The 18,108-nt window shown below is 37.0% G+C and overlaps 3 protein-coding genes across 4 annotated transcripts; all 3 read left to right on the plus strand.

Annotated features, from left to right (window-relative positions):
- Nucleotides 1-71: 71 nt before the first annotated feature.
- Nucleotides 72-11,537, plus strand: LOC124496259 (uncharacterized). Its single transcript, XM_047059764.2, has 7 exons — nucleotides 72-500; nucleotides 575-751; nucleotides 820-1,407; nucleotides 1,475-3,874; nucleotides 3,932-5,694; nucleotides 5,759-6,998; nucleotides 7,063-11,537. The coding sequence occupies exons 2-7, from the start codon at nucleotides 661-663 to the stop codon at nucleotides 11,361-11,363; spliced, it is 10,383 nt and encodes a 3,460-aa protein (XP_046915720.2). The 5' UTR covers nucleotides 72-500; nucleotides 575-660; the 3' UTR covers nucleotides 11,364-11,537.
- Nucleotides 11,538-11,563: 26 nt separating this feature from the next.
- Nucleotides 11,564-13,793, plus strand: LOC124496264 (uncharacterized). The gene is made up of 3 exons (XM_047059771.2): nucleotides 11,564-11,892; nucleotides 11,957-12,728; nucleotides 12,798-13,793. Exons 1-3 carry the CDS (start codon nucleotides 11,639-11,641, stop codon nucleotides 13,737-13,739), a joined length of 1,968 nt encoding a protein of 655 aa, XP_046915727.1. The 5' UTR covers nucleotides 11,564-11,638; the 3' UTR covers nucleotides 13,740-13,793.
- Nucleotides 13,794-14,015: 222 nt separating this feature from the next.
- Nucleotides 14,016-17,284, plus strand: LOC124496263 (uncharacterized). 2 transcript variants are annotated; one of them, XM_075733527.1, is made up of 3 exons: nucleotides 14,016-14,142; nucleotides 14,794-15,774; nucleotides 15,834-17,284. In XM_075733527.1, the coding sequence occupies exons 2-3, from the start codon at nucleotides 14,803-14,805 to the stop codon at nucleotides 16,911-16,913; spliced, it is 2,052 nt and encodes a 683-aa protein (XP_075589642.1). In that variant the 5' UTR covers nucleotides 14,016-14,142; nucleotides 14,794-14,802; the 3' UTR covers nucleotides 16,914-17,284. The 2 variants fall into 2 exon arrangements, 1 of the variants encoding a protein (XP_075589642.1); XR_012832387.1 differs by lacking the exon at nucleotides 14,016-14,142 and having other exon boundaries at nucleotides 14,803-15,774; nucleotides 15,834-17,013; nucleotides 17,086-17,284.
- Nucleotides 17,285-18,108: the final 824 nt, after the last annotated feature.

An 18,108-nucleotide genomic window follows, 5' to 3' on the forward strand; every position in this document is an offset into this window, starting at 1 on the left:
TGCAGATGATTTAGAAAAAAAAGGAAGCCAGCTAAGCATAAAATGATGGTAATCGATGCCTCGATCCTTTCATTTTAAATGATCTCAGCATTCCTTTCATCAATGGATTTGTTGAGACCAAGTTTTAAATTTGGCCAGATGTACTTACAGTTGCAAAAGCTAGAAACCTATTCTAGGATTTTATCATTATCACAAATAATGATGATGATGATGATGATGATGATGTACAGTGTAGTGTTGATATCTCGCTGCCAAAATCCATATCGGCTAAGCAATAACAACAGCTAGCCAAGCAAAATTTATCTCGAATGCTTCGAGCAGCATTTTCCTGCATCTTCATTTTCAGGACCTAGATTAGCAGCCAGGTTCGATTGAAAGTAAGTATAAATATTGTTAGGATTCCATCATTTGGATTCATCATCGAAGAGTTGCTGAACATTTTTGTCTTCATCTTTTCGATTATACGAATTTTGTCATCTTCAATTTTTTCAACAAAAAATGTAAATATTTGTTGTTTGTATGACCCATTCATAATAATTCTGATTATCATCATTCTCTATTATATCCATCACAGATTTTTCTTTAATCTCTTCACAATTTCTGTTGGAATCGTTCGAATACCAACCGACAAACCAATCATTCATTTTTTATTTGGCCAACATGGCTAGAACTTTGGCTTGGGGCACGATACTTCTTGCCTCATTGCTTCTTATCAATCTGCCTCATTGGGCTCAATCATTTCGACTTGACTGTAACTATATATGATTTATACTTTATTTATTGTTCATTAAGTAATAATTTTTTTTCATAACTTATTAGCATATAACCAATTTTCTGATAAATCCATCAACTTTAAAGATGGTGATAAATTCACCTGTGCTCAAAGTTGTTCACTCTTGGAATCCTCTAAAAGTTTGATTGAATATCAAACTGGAACAACTTATAGCTATCAAGTACAACTATCAACCAAATTGAATGGTCAACAAGGCTCTATTGATTCATACAATCAAGTTCGAATCGAAGCCATCGCTGAATTGTCTGCATATGGACCATGTGAAATGGTTCTACGGTTACGACAAGTGCAAATCGATGGCATCGAAGATGAACGACAAGCAACAGAAATGAAAACTGAATTGGAAAGCCATTCCACACATTTTGCCGTTCAAGGTGGCCAAATCGAAGAGGTCTGCGCTGAACACGATGAATCTGAATGGACTGTTAACATCAAAAAATCAATCATATCATCGATCCAAATATCAGCCAAAAGTTTGACTGAAAAATCTTCAGTGCTTGAAACCGACATCAACGGCCAATGTTTAACCGAATACCAACCAATAAATGAATGGCGATACGGTCAAGACAAGACAACTATCGTGCAAATTGTCAAAAGCAAACAATTGTCCAAATGTAAGTGTTGTTTATTGTCGGTTTTAATTCGGGCTCATCAATTAAATAAATTAAACACATGTTTTAGGTAACAAACGACACCAAATCAACTTGGGTCTTTTCCCACGATCATACGGCCTTGATCAATTGATTCAATCCTCAATGCCGATCGTGAATGGTACCTATGAATGTCGACAAAAGATTCAGGACGGTATCGTCATCAGTTCAGATTGTTGTGACAAACAGACTATTTGGCCATTGAAAGTTACAGTCGATTCTGATGTTCGTTGTCGATTAATTGGCGAACAGCCAGTTTTGACCACACCAAAATCATCAAGCCGTTCAATGAAACGCCAAAACTTAGCATGGAACACAGCTTTTTCAAGAGAAAATCTGCTTAAAGGATCATTGCAATCTCGGGATACTGCTTACACTGTAGAGCAAGTAGAACAATTATTGCAACAGATTTGCATGCAAATCCAAGATTCAATTAAAATGCAAGTACCAGAAATGTTTGCCCAGTTGATTTATGCCAAACAATCATTGAGCGTTGACGATGAACAACGAATTTATGATCAAGTACAAAGTGGCCAAATTTGTCCATCGTCCAAATTGGTGGACATATATTTGGATGCTTCAGCTTTGTCTGGAACACCTGGATCGGTTCAAGTGTTGATTCAAGCTTATGAAAAATATCAACAACAACAAGACCAATTTGAAATTCTGCCACGATTCTCTTATCTCTTTTCATTGTTAGCTTTCACCAAAACACCAAATGTCGAAGCAGCTCAACGTCTGTTGCAATTTGTACAACAGCAACAACAACAAACTCCAGTTTCCCAAGATTTCGAACAAATCATTTTCGGCGTAACCGGATACGTACATAATCTCCGCCATTACACACAACAAGAACAGCAACAAGAATATAAAGAACATTCAATCAGTTGGACCGATGTCGAGCAAATTATTGGTCAATTGCAACAACAATTGATCAACCATCTGGAACAATTGATGCCACAAGTTGGCCAACAATCACAAGTGAACTATACCACTGTTCTCTCGTTGATTCATGGATTAGAAAACATTGGATACGAATTACCAACCAACTATCAGCAACAACAGCAAATGGTCAAACGCATGATTCAATTGTGTCAACAATATAATGGACAATCTCAAAGTGAATACTATACGCCCATTCGTGTAGCCATCATTCGATCAATCGTCAATGTGGTTGATGATGAATCAACTCGAAACTATTTGTTTGACATTTTCTTCGACCAACAACAACAGGAACCAAATGTCGTACGAATCGAAGCCTACAAAACATTAGTCATGTCAGGTGTGAAAATCTCCGAATTACAAAAGATCCAGCAGTACGTCGATTCTGTCTCCGAAAGCCGTTCTGTCGACTTGGTAAATTATGTTCGTTCTCATCAAGCCAACCTTCGAACCACTTCGGACATTTATCGCCGTTCGATTTTGCCTTTGGGCGCTCCAAAATTCTCTAAACCAACCAACATGTTTGGTGTATCGCGAAATTATGAATTCTCATATTTGAACGATGCATACCAGATGGGTGTAACTGCCGAAGCCGATGTTATCTATGATACCAAAAGCCAATCGAATGTCATCCCACAGATGATCTCTTTCAACCTCACATTACCAATCATGGGTCATGAATTTCAAGCAGTTCAGATTCGTGTCCACCAAAACGGTCTTGAACAAGTTTTAGATGGCAAATATCAACAATTGATTGCTGGTCAATCGAACAAACAGTTTGATGCAATCAAATTGATCAGTAAATTGATCGAAGTAGTCTCGCAAGATGGTGAACGATTATTGCAACAAAATCCTGAATTCAGCCTATTCGTTCAAGTCCAAGTTGACGGCAAAACAGTCGTTTTATGTGACCATAATGAATTGATCTCATTGGTCACTGGCCGTGGTGTTTTTGGAGAATTGTTCCGCAAGGTATTTACTGATCAACAATCAAATCTATCAATTGATCGAGCCTACTCGATTGTTCCGATTGATTTCGTTACATCGATGACCACATCGAGCGGTATGCCAGTCCAAGTGCAAGTGAACAGTACTGTCGTCGTCGGTTTCAAAACTGATATCAACTTTAATGTTGGCCGCCAAGATTCTTCAAACGTTGAATTGGCAATCTGGCCATCATTCGCTGGTCAAATGGAAGCACGTGTTCAATACTATGCTGGCCAACAGGTCAAATCGATCCAACATATGGCACGCCTTTATTCTGCACCACATGTTAACTTAGTAGTTAAGGTAGATGGTCAACAAGGCGTTAGCATTAAATCAACAATGCCCGAACAGAAATACACAGTGATTCGATATGAAACTGGTTTCTATGTGGATCAACAAATTAGTCGCTCTTCATTGGATACGGAAAAACGTAGCTTGATCTCGTCAAACGATGGAGTAGACGACCGACATCGATGCACAGAATTCACCAAAAAAATGCTTGGTATGTTGATTCTCATAAAATGATAAAATAATTCAATTCTAAATGAACATAATTTAGGTGTGGCTCTTTGCTACGATGTTGACTACGAAACTGATGACCGACAAAGTCAATTTGTAGCCGAAGTTAGTGTTCAGAAATTTGACGATCAATTGAACAGCTTCGAGCTTCATTTAGAAAATCCTATCCCATTCTTAAAATCAATTTCCGGTATGTCTTCTCGATCGAACAAAGCAAAACGATCGGTCAAATTTGTCTTCAACACTCCTGGTTCGCAAATCGACCGTGAAACGGTATTCGAATTGCAATTGCCAACTTTTGACAGAGAATCTGGTTTACTGTCGTCTGGTGCACGTCTTAATATCAAAAGTCCTTGGAAACAAATGCTTGCCGAAGCCGTTGTACGTAATCATCAAAGTGAACGATCAGTTAGCGTACAATTAAGTCTGGACAAACATCGTTACTTGCAAATGGAAATGGGTTTCGAAATGGTGAAACGTGGCCAAAAGACTGAATATCAAACCAAAATGATTTTGGATACACCAATTACCGGACAACCAATCAACTTAGTTGGTGTCTGGTCATACCAACAAGGCCGCAAATCGATTTTCCACGTTTCTCTCGAAGATGTAGAACAACAACGAAACTTAATTAAAGGCACCATAGTCAAGACTGGCCGAATCGATCAAGGTGATTTAAAATGCTCAGCCCATTTAATGCTTGATTTGCCAGGTGTAGCCTGTAAAGCCACCGGTACATTAGAACGTGGTGTAGGAGATCTCAAATTGGATTTTTCTACTGATTACGAAACTGAATCTAGTGGTCGTCAATCTGCTCAATTGTCGTTGAAACACCAGAATCTATCTTGGGGCAAAATGATCAAGTTTATCAATCAAGCCCAATGGTCATCTAGTCAGGCACCGAAATACAATGCTCAGTACAACCACCAATTAACTTATGGATCGAATGAATTTCTTGAACACAATTTGCAATTGAAATGGAATCACGATAAAGAACAAATCCGATTTTTTCAATCTATAAAATTGGCAGAACAACGTGGCCAATACGATGGTGAAGTAGAAGCCATTCTTATGGTAAAACCATTGGATATCGACTACCAAATTAAAGCTCAAACAAACATGATCGGGTTTGGCATTGAAAATGCAGAAACCAAACGATATGAATTAATTGCCACCGGACATCGACGTGATCAGCCAGAACTGGACAAAGTTCGTGCCGAATTGTCATACGAACAGCAATCATCGCAGCCATTGAAAATGAGTGTTCGAGCTGCCGTAAAATCCGATGAAATCGATTTCGTCTACAGCGACAACGTGGAAGAAAAACAACCAAACCATTATCATGGTCGTATGATGATCCAGTTGTCTCCTGAACAAAAATACAGTTCCCGTTATATTTACTCGATCAATAAGAAAAATTCTCAATTGACTGAACATCAATTAGATGCCACTTTCAACGATGAAATGACTAAAAAATTGACTGCTCGACATCATGGAATATTGCGTTTGATTCCAAATCGATCAATCGATCTTCAATCCAAATGGACCAACGAACAGGACGAAGATCTAATTGACAGTCGAATGAAATGGGAACATGACGGCAAAACTAAATGTCGATTTGAACATCACCCCAGTGAAACTCGTTGCGAATTTGATTGGGACCTGTATTCAAGCCCACTGAAAGCTAATCTTGACTTTGAAAACAAACAGTACAAACATGCCACAAAGATTGACTTTGATCAAATGAACAAACTGTTCACAATGAACTCGAAAACAAAACACAACGAAAACGACATTTTCTCCGTAAGTTTTGAAATGACTATTTTTCATTTTATAACTTATCACAATTTCTAATATCAATATACAGATTGATTCACGAATCTCGCCCAAACATCGATCTCATTTGGCTATCGATTCCAAAGTATTCAGCAGTGATTGTCACTATGAACCAGAATCGGAATCCGGTAATCGATACAAAAAATCAGCCAAAATTCAATTCCGTTTGCCTCAATCGTGGCAACACGAATCCCAATCATGGATGGACTGTGATGATGGCCGATATCAATTGCAATCAAAAACCGATTATGATGAAAAGAATGTGTTTGATTTGAATGGTAAATACCACCGAAACCAAGCAATAGGTTTAGCAGTGAAAACTAAATCAATTTCTGGAGGCTTGTCTGCTGAAAAAGGCAAACAATACCGATTGCAATTCGAAAACGACCGTTTCAAACATGATACTCGATTGAATTGTGAACAACCAGATTTGATTGAATTTGAATCTAAAACAACCAATAATGGTCAAAATGTCGCTGCCATTCAATATGGCTGCAACCAGGATAAAGTACATGAATTTAAAGTCGATTGTGATCGAGTGGTTAAAGCCAAAGGCCAATGTCAATGGCATTCAAACGAACCATTCGCCAATTTCAATGTCGATTGGATGGCCGGTAAATCACCCTTTCATCAAGAGACTCAGATTAACGCTAATCGACGTGAACAATCAGTTCGATTTGACAGCAAGACCAAATTATCGGACGAGAAAGTAGCTCAAATCAAAGCGGCAATTGCCAAGAATCCAACAGATCAGCAGCCTTTTGCTTCAGCTTCGTTTGAATTACCACAATTCGATGCTCATATTGGTTATGAACAACAGACAAATCGTTTTGATGATCAAGATAAACATCATAAAATTTCGTGTGTTTTTGATGGCAAAGAATGGAACCCAGAATGGCGACACCAAAGTCAAATGAAAATCTTAAAGAAACGATCGATCATAGAATTTGAGAGCGAAACTGAATCTAAAAAAGATAAATCCAATCATTTGCAAGTAAAAGGACAATACCGCCATTTGGATGAACAACAGCCATCACAATTTAATGTAAAATTGGGAAATATTTTGTCTACTGTAGGACAGATCAACCTGTTCAATAACAAGGAAAAATCATTGGATATGCATGGTCACTACTTTAATGGCCGTCGATACGAACACGAATCAAAAGTTAAATACTGGCCAGAAGAAGGTTCAATGAAATGGGACGGTAAAATCAGCAATGAAATTGGCAGAAAAATCGCTTCAATCGGATCTTTCATGAGCACTGATGCCGGTAAGTAGACAATCATCAATACTTATGAATCTTAGCAATTATTTCAATTTCACCTATTTTATAGACAAAACATCTTATTTGCGAGTTGAGTCTGAAGACAAGAAACAAGTGCCTGAAATCAAAATCGAGTTGAATCGACGATTGAAACGTGCTGCCATCGATTTTGATATGGATCAATATCAACACCAAACCTTGATTCATGACGATCAATCTGCTGTCAAAGTGAATACAATCACCACAAAAGATCAGCAAAACGTTTTCAATTTCAACACTGAAATTAACCGATATCCATCGGCCAAATCCCACGTCCATGTCAAAGTTGGTCCAAAATACGAAACTGCTATGCACGTCTACCCGAACAAACGATCAGGTGCATTCTCGATGATGACACCAACTCTAAGACATCAAACCGAATTCGATTTGAATAACCAGGTTGGTGGCCCGGCAAACGTGATTCAATCGACCACTCATTACCACGATGATTTGTTGGCCGATTTGGACGCTCGAATGGAAGGCCTTCGTGGTGAAAACATCATCAAAGCCAATGTGCCCGGTATGATGCGATTAGATACGACCATGGATGTACCTGGAAAGCGATTCTCATTTGACGCACAAGCTGATTCTCGTTACGGTGGCCGTCATGCCATGGGTTCAATCTACTCAAACCATGTTCGACGAAACAGTGCTGGTATTGAAGACCAACAATTCCATTTTGATTTTGCCTGGGATGTTGATCGTGATCCTCGATCTCGTGTCCTCGTCGACGTCTCTGCTCAACGTAAACCAGATCAGTCGGTTCAGTTTGTAGCTCGTGCTGATTATGCTCACAACAAACTCATCTTCGAAACGGAAATGATGCCACGATCTATTTTTGCTCATTCAGCTCGTATGTCGTTGTCATACGTTCCGTACGGTAATATCGACTCATTCCAAGTGATTTACACCCACCTGAACCGAATGCCACAAGTCGAATGTAAAGTTGATTTCATGTTCCGTGGGCAATTAAGATATTCGGCTCGATTGACAACCCAAGTGACCAATGAACGATTTGTCATTGGATTTCAGACCACTTCACCACAAAACATCGAGGCTCAAGTGAACGTAAACGTAATGGGTGTTGCTAATGGACAAGGTCCATACTATTTAAAAGGCAGTTTTCAACGAGCTGTAGAAGAACAGTATGAAGTGGAAGCCACCCTTGAAGAAGATAACGATTATCGAATCTATTCCGGCAAAGTAGAATTACGATTACCAAGAATTGAATCACAATCTATTGAATATCGAATTGATTTTCCAGGACGTTACATCTCAGTACACACTGTCAATCCACAAACTGGTGGTCGATTTGAATTAGAAGCTCAAATACATCCTGATCAAAGCTTGAAAATGTCCGTTAAATCGGATGTGGCCTATTTACCTGTGATTGATGGTAAGATGAGTTACGCTGCAAGCGAACCTGAATTCTATGCCAAACTAGATGTCAATCAAGAACGGTTGATTGAAACCCAATATAAACTGACCGGTATCGAATCGATAGGTAGCGGGCGATTCCATTTGTTGGCCAAATGGCAATCTGTCTTTACACCATCGTTCGAATTGAGCAGCTCAAGTGGTATTGAAAAACAAGCCAATGGACAAGAAGAATGGGTCCTCACTGTTGAAGGCAAATACAATGTTGAAAAGATCTTCTATGGTCAATTGAAACGATTGTCATCACAATCGAACGTCTATGGAAAACAATCGGTCGTTTTCGATATGGAAGGTTGGATTTCACGACCAAACGGTGTCAAACTTATTCGAACAGCTTCGAAATTCGCCTTTGACCAGCAAACAGACTCGTTGATCGAATACATGTTGGATATTGAACCAAACCGTGATGAATTGGAAACTATCGAACCGTTTTACGTTATCATCAACGGTGTACGAAAAGCCGAAGAATCATATAAATGGATCGGATCCATCAAAATTAGCAAAGGAGAAGAACGTCGTGATTTGATCGATGCAGATGTTGTCATTGAACAAGGTCATCACTATGGTCAAGATGTTCCAGCTGTTGTTGAATTGTATGGTATTGTCTTCACTGTTCCAGAACGTGTCATGACTACTGTGCGATATGTACCAACCTCGACACAAGCTACATTCGAAGTTTCAATCATGGAACAATTAGACATCGCCAATGGATATGGTAAAACTTTGTTTGATGAACAAACGATCCAACCTCAATTGCGTAACTTGCGTGTGATACGAAAATATCGAAACCAAGTGGTCGCTACATTGGACGAACAAAAAATTGGTTACGAAGTCATTTCCAGCAAATTGGCATATCGAAATACCTGGGAACATTCCGTTCGTCTTTATTCTCCACAATCAAATGGTCAATCAGTCCATTATCGAACCAGCTACCATTATTCACCTGAAACATTCACTTATGTCTACCGAAGTGAATTAAAATACGGATACCAAAGTGAACAACCAATCTATACTTCAACACAGGTGATCGCTCCAATCCCGAACAAACCGACCTCATACATGTTCTATTACGATCTTCATTCGCCTGTATTGGGTGGTGATGGCCATGTTTGGGCTCGAGCTTTCTTATTTGGTTCCGAGAACAAATATCAGGGTGTGATTGCTACATTGAAAACCACCCAAAATGACCAAATTACCTTCGAAGCTACATCACGAACAGAAGAAGAACAAGCCAACCAGATGGTATACTATGGACAAACAAATAAAGTAACCTACTACAACGTCAGCCTCTATACACAAGATCATCAAATCGATACCGGTGTTGATGGTTACGTTTCTGGTACGGGCTTAGAATTGAATTGGCACAATCAAAACCGATACAGTCACCGACAAACTGGTCAATATCGATTCCGATTTCTCGACAATAAGCAATTTGAAGCTGTAGTTGAACATGATAACCACGGATTTCACTGCAAAGGTCAATTGAGACCTAAACAAAGTGTCTACATTGTCGATGCAGTCGTTGAACAATATCATAAAGTGATCACCAATGGTCGATATTACTATGGTCAGCAAACGGAGAAACAAGTCAAAGGCCAATACAAAATTCACGTTGAAGCCAAAGATCAATGTATCCGTGCCGATATCGTCCGTGATTCGACTGATAAATATGAACAACAACAACAAGAATCTCTTGAAGGAAGCTACACTCAACAATTGAGTTTCTGTATGGATGATGATAAATCAAACATCTTAAACTTAGCTATCGATTCTATCAAAAATGGTCAAAAAACAACCGATTTGAATGTTCGTCTTGACACCCGTGAAGTTGTTAATTCGATCATATTGTCATTGAAATGGAACCCGAGATATGAACAAACCTACTACGGACAAATTTTTGAACAATTGCGACACGGCATTTATGACAAAAACGAAGTTGCTGAAGAAATCAAACATGTTGTGCGAGCTGTACGACGAATTCTTTACGAACAACATGATGGAATTAATCGATACCAAGTTTTGGCTGAACAATTCGTCCGATTGGTAGAAGATTTTTTCGGTATGGATGCTGGTGAAGTGCAACAAGTGATGAACGACTTGGTTGTTGTACCAATATTGTCAACAATTGAATCATTCTATCGATATGGTTACGAATACGGATATGTGGTTGAACAATGGCAACAGAAAGTGCAGCAATTTGTCCGAAAAGTTGAATACGAATGCTACCAGAGTGATGTTTGTCGTCAATCAGTGGAAGCTGTGATCGAAGCCTACAAGACTCCCGAACGATTCGTATCGGTTGTTAGCGATTATTTCGTACAAGCTTTACAGCACACCCATCGTTTCGTTTCAACTAGCTATTCTGGCCGTTTGATTCGTTCACTTATTCCATCGGCTTTTTACGATTATTTACCAGAATTGATTCATCAGATCAACTATTATTTTGTACAATCATACACAAAAATTGTTCATGGTAACTATCCATTGGCCGAATTTATTAACAACTTGGAAAATGTTTCACATGAAATGATGGTCGCCACCCATTGGCGTCAAGTACAATGGCATCAGGTAAAAGAAGCAATCAGTAAAATGATCGAATTAACTGTATCACCATGGCGATATATGAGCACCACTCGTGTTCTTGTATATGATCCACAACAAGGTCAATTTCAAATTGAACTTTATGGTCCAGCCGTAAAACATCCACGATACTATAAACAAATGATTCAACCAATGTTATCCCGCCATACAGATGTTTCAAACATGAACAACAACCAATCATGGTACACTGGCTATGGTTCTTATGGAAAAAACTACAACAAAGGTGGTTTCTATTATCCAGCTGGTGAGCAACAACCATCATCTATCCTCTCAAAAATGTTCGGTCGTGTTTAGAATCAAAAAAAAAATTCTTTTTCAATAAGAATAACAAAAAATTTTATTCAAATAAATAATTATATATTCCATCTAATTGTTTTAATTTATATTATTATTATATGATTTTGTTAACTATTTATAATTTCACTTGAATGCCAATAAAAAAAATGGCGCGTGACGCAATCCCACCTACACACATTCTAATCGATTATTTTTTTTTTTTTTTATTCTAAATGTCAAATTAATTAGATGATGATGATGATTTTCATCATGGAAGAGTACGACGGCAAATCATGAATGATTCACATATTTCATCATCCGTAAAGTTGAATGCAGCTTGGATTGAATTAATGTTGGCTCATTCTTCAAATCATAATTCATCCATGCCAATTCATTTGATCACCGAACAAATCGATTTAGATGATTCAAATTTGTCTAATAATCAGCGACAATTACATTTGTTTGATTTGAGCATATCCGAACAATCGGTAATCAATGTGAGCATGAAAAATGATGAACAACAATTGGACATCGGATTTGTCAGCTTGTAAGTACCAATTAATTAATGCATATTTCAACATTTCATTCATCGATGTGAAATTATTGATCAGTCATTTGCAAATTGGTTCCGATCTTCGATGGACAGCTCGAAATTCAGACAATAAAGATGAACCATTAAATTCAATACGTATACTGGGAAATACGTTTACAGTGTATCTACAAGAAAAGATTAATGAATCTAATTTATGGCTAAATCTTACCTGGACACCTCAGCGTCATCATTTGATCATTGACATTGAATTGGAAAGGCTCGAATCGACAACAACAAACATGACTATAGTGATGCGATCTTTGATTCGTTCTGAACGAAAAGATTCCTTGATGTATGGACAAGTTTCTATGCTTGAATTAATCGATGATGTTTTTCCTGATGATCCGTTTTTTTCTGCCGATAATCTTACCACATTGCTTCATAATGGAATGAATCTTCGGCAATCGTTATGTTACCATTGGTTCATGTATAATCGCATCAATCATAGTGAACCAGAATTACAAGCTTGTCATCGAATCCATGATCTTTGTAATCTTATTGGTCATTTTGTGCAACAAAAACAATTGTTTAGAACACCTAATCCATGTTTGTCTTGTCCTATGAGGCAATCTGTTCCAACCGTTTCATCTACAAATATTCAACGAGTTCGTTTCGGTTCAAGACAGATAGTCGAGAACAATGATCAAGCTCAAGTGATATATTTGCTTGATGGTACTTGCCATCAGCATGAACAACCCAAATTGACTTTGCGATTTTTTCTACAATTAAAACGGCTTTCTAAAGTTATCGAAAAGCAATTTCGTACTCAACGAATCAAAACGGAATTCTCGGTATTTAATTCTATTCTCTTAACCGAGTGCAGCTTACTGATTGTTTTTTTTTTTGACTTAATTATATAGCTAGTAACGGCAAATCGAGATTTTCATTATGAACAAAGCTGGGTACAAACAGAACCACAACTGAAATTTGATCATTTGGTCAAATTCCGATATCGCAATCTCAAACCAATACGCTTGTCTAATGGCTCATTCATATGGAATGAGACAATGTTTCGTCAATCATTATGGCCCGTTGATGGCAGACATTCGCTCGATTTTCTTTATCAATTTGCTTACTCACCAAGACGAACATCTCGACATTTCATCATGATAGATTGTAGCCATCTAGTAAATGTAACTGGCATGGAAAATGGAATAAGACATAATACATGTCAGGAAAATGATGTCGATTTCAATACGGCTCGCAACATACTACTACAATCGGCGAATTATTTTCATGTTATCACCGGAATTGGTTTGACTCAGCGACCATTCAGTTCTCCAAAGATGCGTCGTATAATTGGAATGGATTGGAATCAGGTTATGTTTGAGCAACAAGTTGCTGCCATATCCAAAACGAATGCAAGTTTGAACCAAAATCTGAATTCCAGTCAGGTCACTGTAGCTAGATGGTTACGGCAACACATAACGCCTAATCGTGATCTATGTCATGTGCTAGCATTGGAGACCAATGGATCAGTGTTTAACCATCGAGCTTTAAAACAGGCCAATCGTCAAACATTTGTTCAACGTTTGTTAGCAAACCATCAAACCAAATTATGTCAACGATGTGATTGTACATTAGCAAAAGATTATCTGCTTGCCCAACAGGAATGTTTCCTATGCCAATCACGATTACATACAGTTATGAATCGTTGGAATAACCGAGAAGCGGGAAATTTGAATGTAGATAATCTGTTGGATGGTCCACAAGAATGGACCGATGAAGATGAACAGCAATTTATGGAGAGCGAAAGTCACTCGTATGATAATGATCAGGAATCTGATGATTTAAATTTATGAAAATGAAATGAACTATAAAATCAATCAAGAATGATGTTCGTAATGAAATGAAAATCCATTTAAAATTTCAATCACTATATTTCACACTACGCATGTCTCTATTGTGGTATTTTTATGACGTAGTTGTAAGCCACACAATGCATGCATGTGGCTAATGTAAGGTTATATGCTACTTGATTATAGAAAAACATACCACTACTACTATCCATAAACCTGAGTCAAACACAATGCATTTGAAATTAATGAATGAATGAATGAATTATAGACAATTTGAGTACGTCGTTAATGAACGACAATCGAGTCTTAACGATTCCCTCTCTTTTTTTTTTGTTTGCGGCTTTTCTTTGGTTGTGCTCAAGAGAGTTTGAAGATTCTGTTTCATTGTTTGTTTCCATGTGTATAGGTATGTGTTTGTCAATACAAATATATATTCCATCGCTACTAAATTTGTTATGACAATTCTTTTAGTACGGCTGTGTGTGTGTGTGTTTTAATGTCTTCGATATTATGAATTATCATATATATTAATATAAAAAATGTTATATAATTATTTCAACTAATTTTGTGCATATTTCTTTCAACAATTCAATGTTATGAATTAATTCTGGTGTTGACAAAATAATCATGAAGACTATTGTCATCGGCTATTTAATCGAGTATCATGACCATATTATTGGACATTGTCACAGTAACAAGCCACAAACAGTTATTTAAAGCTATTTTTCACTATTTACAATCAATGAATTTATTTGGAACCGGCATAAGGCTCCTTTCTTATTTTTTTTCTGGGCTATATACTGTACTTGATGTCATGGGCACCTGTGTCAGCTGCTCGATTGTTGCTGCTACTAATAACCAACTGGTCTATATAGAGATAAATTAATAGCATCCAGCTAGAGCCAACGTAATTCTTTATATTGATTATGCATTTGTTTGTTTTGTTTCTCGTGTTTGTTATTGTCCATCTGTTTACCTTGTACTGAGTCGAACCATGTTCATCAAATAGATATTGGTGGATTGATTTCTATGATTATTATATGTTTGAATGCAATAGTGGGCAATCATGATGGCCAACATATCGTTACAAACGCAACAAAATACCAATCTGCAATCGATCATGCAAGTTTCGAATGGTACGGCATCATCAGGATCGGTTGCCAACAAAGTACTCATCGGTGGACATTCTCATCCGTTTACATCACATCATCATCACAACCACCATCATCGTCATACTTTGACATTTCCAAATCTGGAAACGTTATTTGGAACATCAACATCAACGACTAATGGATCATCCCATTCGATTTTAACGCCGACGACCAATGCCACAATAATAAACGGAAACAAAATTGTCGTACGGCCTGTCATCAGTAATCCAAAGTTAAACAAGAATACCACATTAGCTAGAATTCAACAAATAACCAAATTTCCTGATCATCCTTCAACTGAATCTAATAACAAAGGTGTGTGCTCGACAATCACTGGCGGCAATGGAAATTTGGTCCTATATTCTTCCAACATATGTAATTCGACGAGATCTTTGATCAACAATGTAAATTGTGTCATCAACAACAATAGTTCATCTGTCAAACATGCATTGGAACCAATCGTTCTCAAACCGAAAGCGGATGAACTATTGACTACAAATGATCGAATAAAATCCAAATCTTCATCGAATGCTACCTTGACTGATACTGCATCAAAGATCTTGTGGAAGCGGGCCAAATTTAACAATAACACGTGTACACAGCCATCATCCACGAATGCAAAATGTCATATTACGACCGTCAAAATAGAGAATCCCGAACAAATACAAGTTTCAATCAATCCGAAATCAATGTTCTTCACTCAATCAAATGTACAAAAGATGTCCGTTCCTCCTATCCATAATAAACAGCTAACTAGTAGCAATGTTAAATCGACCAATGATCAAATTAATACCGACAACGGTACACAGAATCAACAATCAACCAACAAGAACGCCACTCGATTTGTTGGCATCGTAAATCGGCTTAATTCATACCACAACGAAACGGTAAGATATTCTTTCCTGTAGTAAATATTTCTTTTAATATCATATTTGTTTATATATAGCTACCAGAAAATATCTTCGATACAGACGATGAAGATGATGACGATGATCTAGACATGAATTTCGGGCCTTATTATCATCACGATTCTACCACCATCGCTGGTGTTGATAATCTAACCACATCGAGTGGTTCACAATCTGATCCTATAAACACCAATTCTAGCCAACATTCATCGATTACCAGTCAGCCATTAAACACTATAATTCAATTGACCACACCGGATTCACTACAGCCGACGATAGCCACAAAAATTACGTATCCTAAACTATCGAATTTGTCGCTTGCTACCGATCATAATGATTCAACTACGATTGGATCAGTAAATGTTACGAATGGCAAATGTAATGATACACCTGTTCACTTACTTGATTCATGCAAGGCAGCCATTCCTGTTACTGGCACTATTCAACCACAACAATCCAATCTGACTACGACTCTACCGTTCATATCAAATAAAGTAACCGAAAATGTGGTCAAGAAACAGCCTATACTCGATTCCTCTTTCATTACCAACACCCAAAACCAAACAAATTGTACCATTCCTCATACGGCTACAATTATTTTAGCATCATCATCAACAGGACAGACGGAATTGAATTCATTCGATTCTTCTAAAACCACTTGTGAAAACAGTAAATCCAAGACGAAAAAGTCATCAAAACTCGTGAAAAGGTCGACCATTCATAAAGATGGAACCACAGGTCAATCGAGAAAAAATGGCCAGAGAAAAAAACCATCAGCGGTCAAAGCAACCAACCAACAGCAGCAACGTTTGCAGATGTTGCAACGAAAACGACGACAAGTTTGGTTTCAATTATTACCCCAGATCACGGCCAAAAAAGATCGAATTTCGGCTGCCAAAATCGAAAGAAGACAACGTCTTCGATTGTTAGCTTCCGAATGCCAGAAACAATATAGCAAACAGAAAAATACGACATCCGTACAAGGACCACATAAATTGGATTCTGTTTGCAATACGGCCACCCAATCATTTTTGACTCAAAGTGAAGTCTTGTCAGTTGATCATAGCAAAATACGTGAAACAACAATGGCCAAATTTGGTACATCGATAATGGCTTGATTGAGCTCCCTAAAATAACTAGAATCGAATAGATCTCCAATGTCAGTTGCTGATGGCACAGGAAATCACCATTAACATGGTTTCAAGTAGCAGACAGATTGTACGATTTTTTAACGATTATATCGAGCTTACGACTGCTATCAACAATACGACATTTCTCTTTATGGCTTAGCTTGTCTCGATAATCTTCATCATCATCATCATCTTTCGGTTCTGTGGTCGTCAATTCATCACTTGCGAATTTTTGCATATATTCACATTATAAATACATGCGCATATTGATTTCTTGTTTACTTTTCTATACTATATTATTGCATTGATATCTCATAATATATTTGATAATAAAATGAAGTCATGTTTTTCTTATCTAAGTGATCAACTATTACACACAAAAAAAAATGAACTTGAGACATTTATTTTAATTCAATCGATATTTATTGAAGAAATATAGCTAAAATTCATCAGTGCACAATAAAAAATCAAAACAGATTTGGTTGTCAAGGTTTTTCTTTGTCTTAACATTGATCAATATTTTCAAGTGCACCTTTTTCGATATAAATGTATTGAATGAATGTTTCCAGACTAGATTCGATTATTCAAAGTTAAAACACACAATTTCAACATTATAATCGATAAGTGGAAAAAATGTCTTTAATTCATTCAAACATTGGAATCGAATTCAATCAGAATCATATTCGAATAAACGGAAATGGAAATAAAATTGATTTAATTACTGCTGTCAATCGTTTATTTAGATTATATAATCTTCATCATGATCATAATAACATTCATCATCGAACTAATAATGGTTATGAAAATGTTTTGGCAATCATAATCGTTATAAATGGATTATATCTATTTGTTATGGCTATTATTCCGGATAATCATCAAGATATGTTGGCTATATTCATTAATCCAGGATCATTGATATTAGGTCCGAATAATCACCATTCAGGCAACATGTATTTAGCATTATATCAAGTATTTTTATTAATCATGTATACGTTACATTATTTCCATTATGATAATGGTTGGCTTAATAAAGCTAATTATAAATTGAATCATGGATCAGATTATCTACAAATTGATGAAAAAATTCAATTGAAAATTGATTCATTAAAACGTATTACATTGTTTGCTGTTGGTATTAATATATTATTCTTCATACTATATCCATTAATCATTTATCCAAAAG

The sequence above is a fragment of the Dermatophagoides farinae genome, chromosome 8, assembly GCF_024713945.1.
Source record: "Dermatophagoides farinae isolate YC_2012a chromosome 8, ASM2471394v1, whole genome shotgun sequence".
In the NCBI taxonomy this organism is placed as follows: Eukaryota; Metazoa; Arthropoda; class Arachnida; order Sarcoptiformes; family Pyroglyphidae; genus Dermatophagoides; species Dermatophagoides farinae.

What these genes read in the sequence shown, in the direction of transcription:
- LOC124496259 (XM_047059764.2), top strand. Translation starts at nt 661, where the DNA reads ATGGCTAGAACTTTGGCTTGGGGCACGATACTTCTTGCCTCATTGCTT. An exon ending in ACGAAAACGACATTTTCTCC is followed by an intron (nt 5,695 to 5,758) that starts GTAAGTTTTGAA and finishes ATCAATATACAG; the next exon opens with ATTGATTCACGAATCTCGCC. An exon ending in TTTCATGAGCACTGATGCCG is followed by an intron (nt 6,999 to 7,062) that starts GTAAGTAGACAA and finishes CCTATTTTATAG; the next exon opens with ACAAAACATCTTATTTGCGA.
- LOC124496264 (XM_047059771.2), top strand. Translation starts at nt 11,639, where the DNA reads ATGAATGATTCACATATTTCATCATCCGTAAAGTTGAATGCAGCTTGG. An exon ending in GACATCGGATTTGTCAGCTT is followed by an intron (nt 11,893 to 11,956) that starts GTAAGTACCAAT and finishes ATTATTGATCAG; the next exon opens with TCATTTGCAAATTGGTTCCG. An exon ending in GAATCAAAACGGAATTCTCG is followed by an intron (nt 12,729 to 12,797) that starts GTATTTAATTCT and finishes TTAATTATATAG; the next exon opens with CTAGTAACGGCAAATCGAGA.
- LOC124496263 (XM_075733527.1), top strand. Translation starts at nt 14,803, where the DNA reads ATGATGGCCAACATATCGTTACAAACGCAACAAAATACCAATCTGCAA. An exon ending in ATTCATACCACAACGAAACG is followed by an intron (nt 15,775 to 15,833) that starts GTAAGATATTCT and finishes GTTTATATATAG; the next exon opens with CTACCAGAAAATATCTTCGA.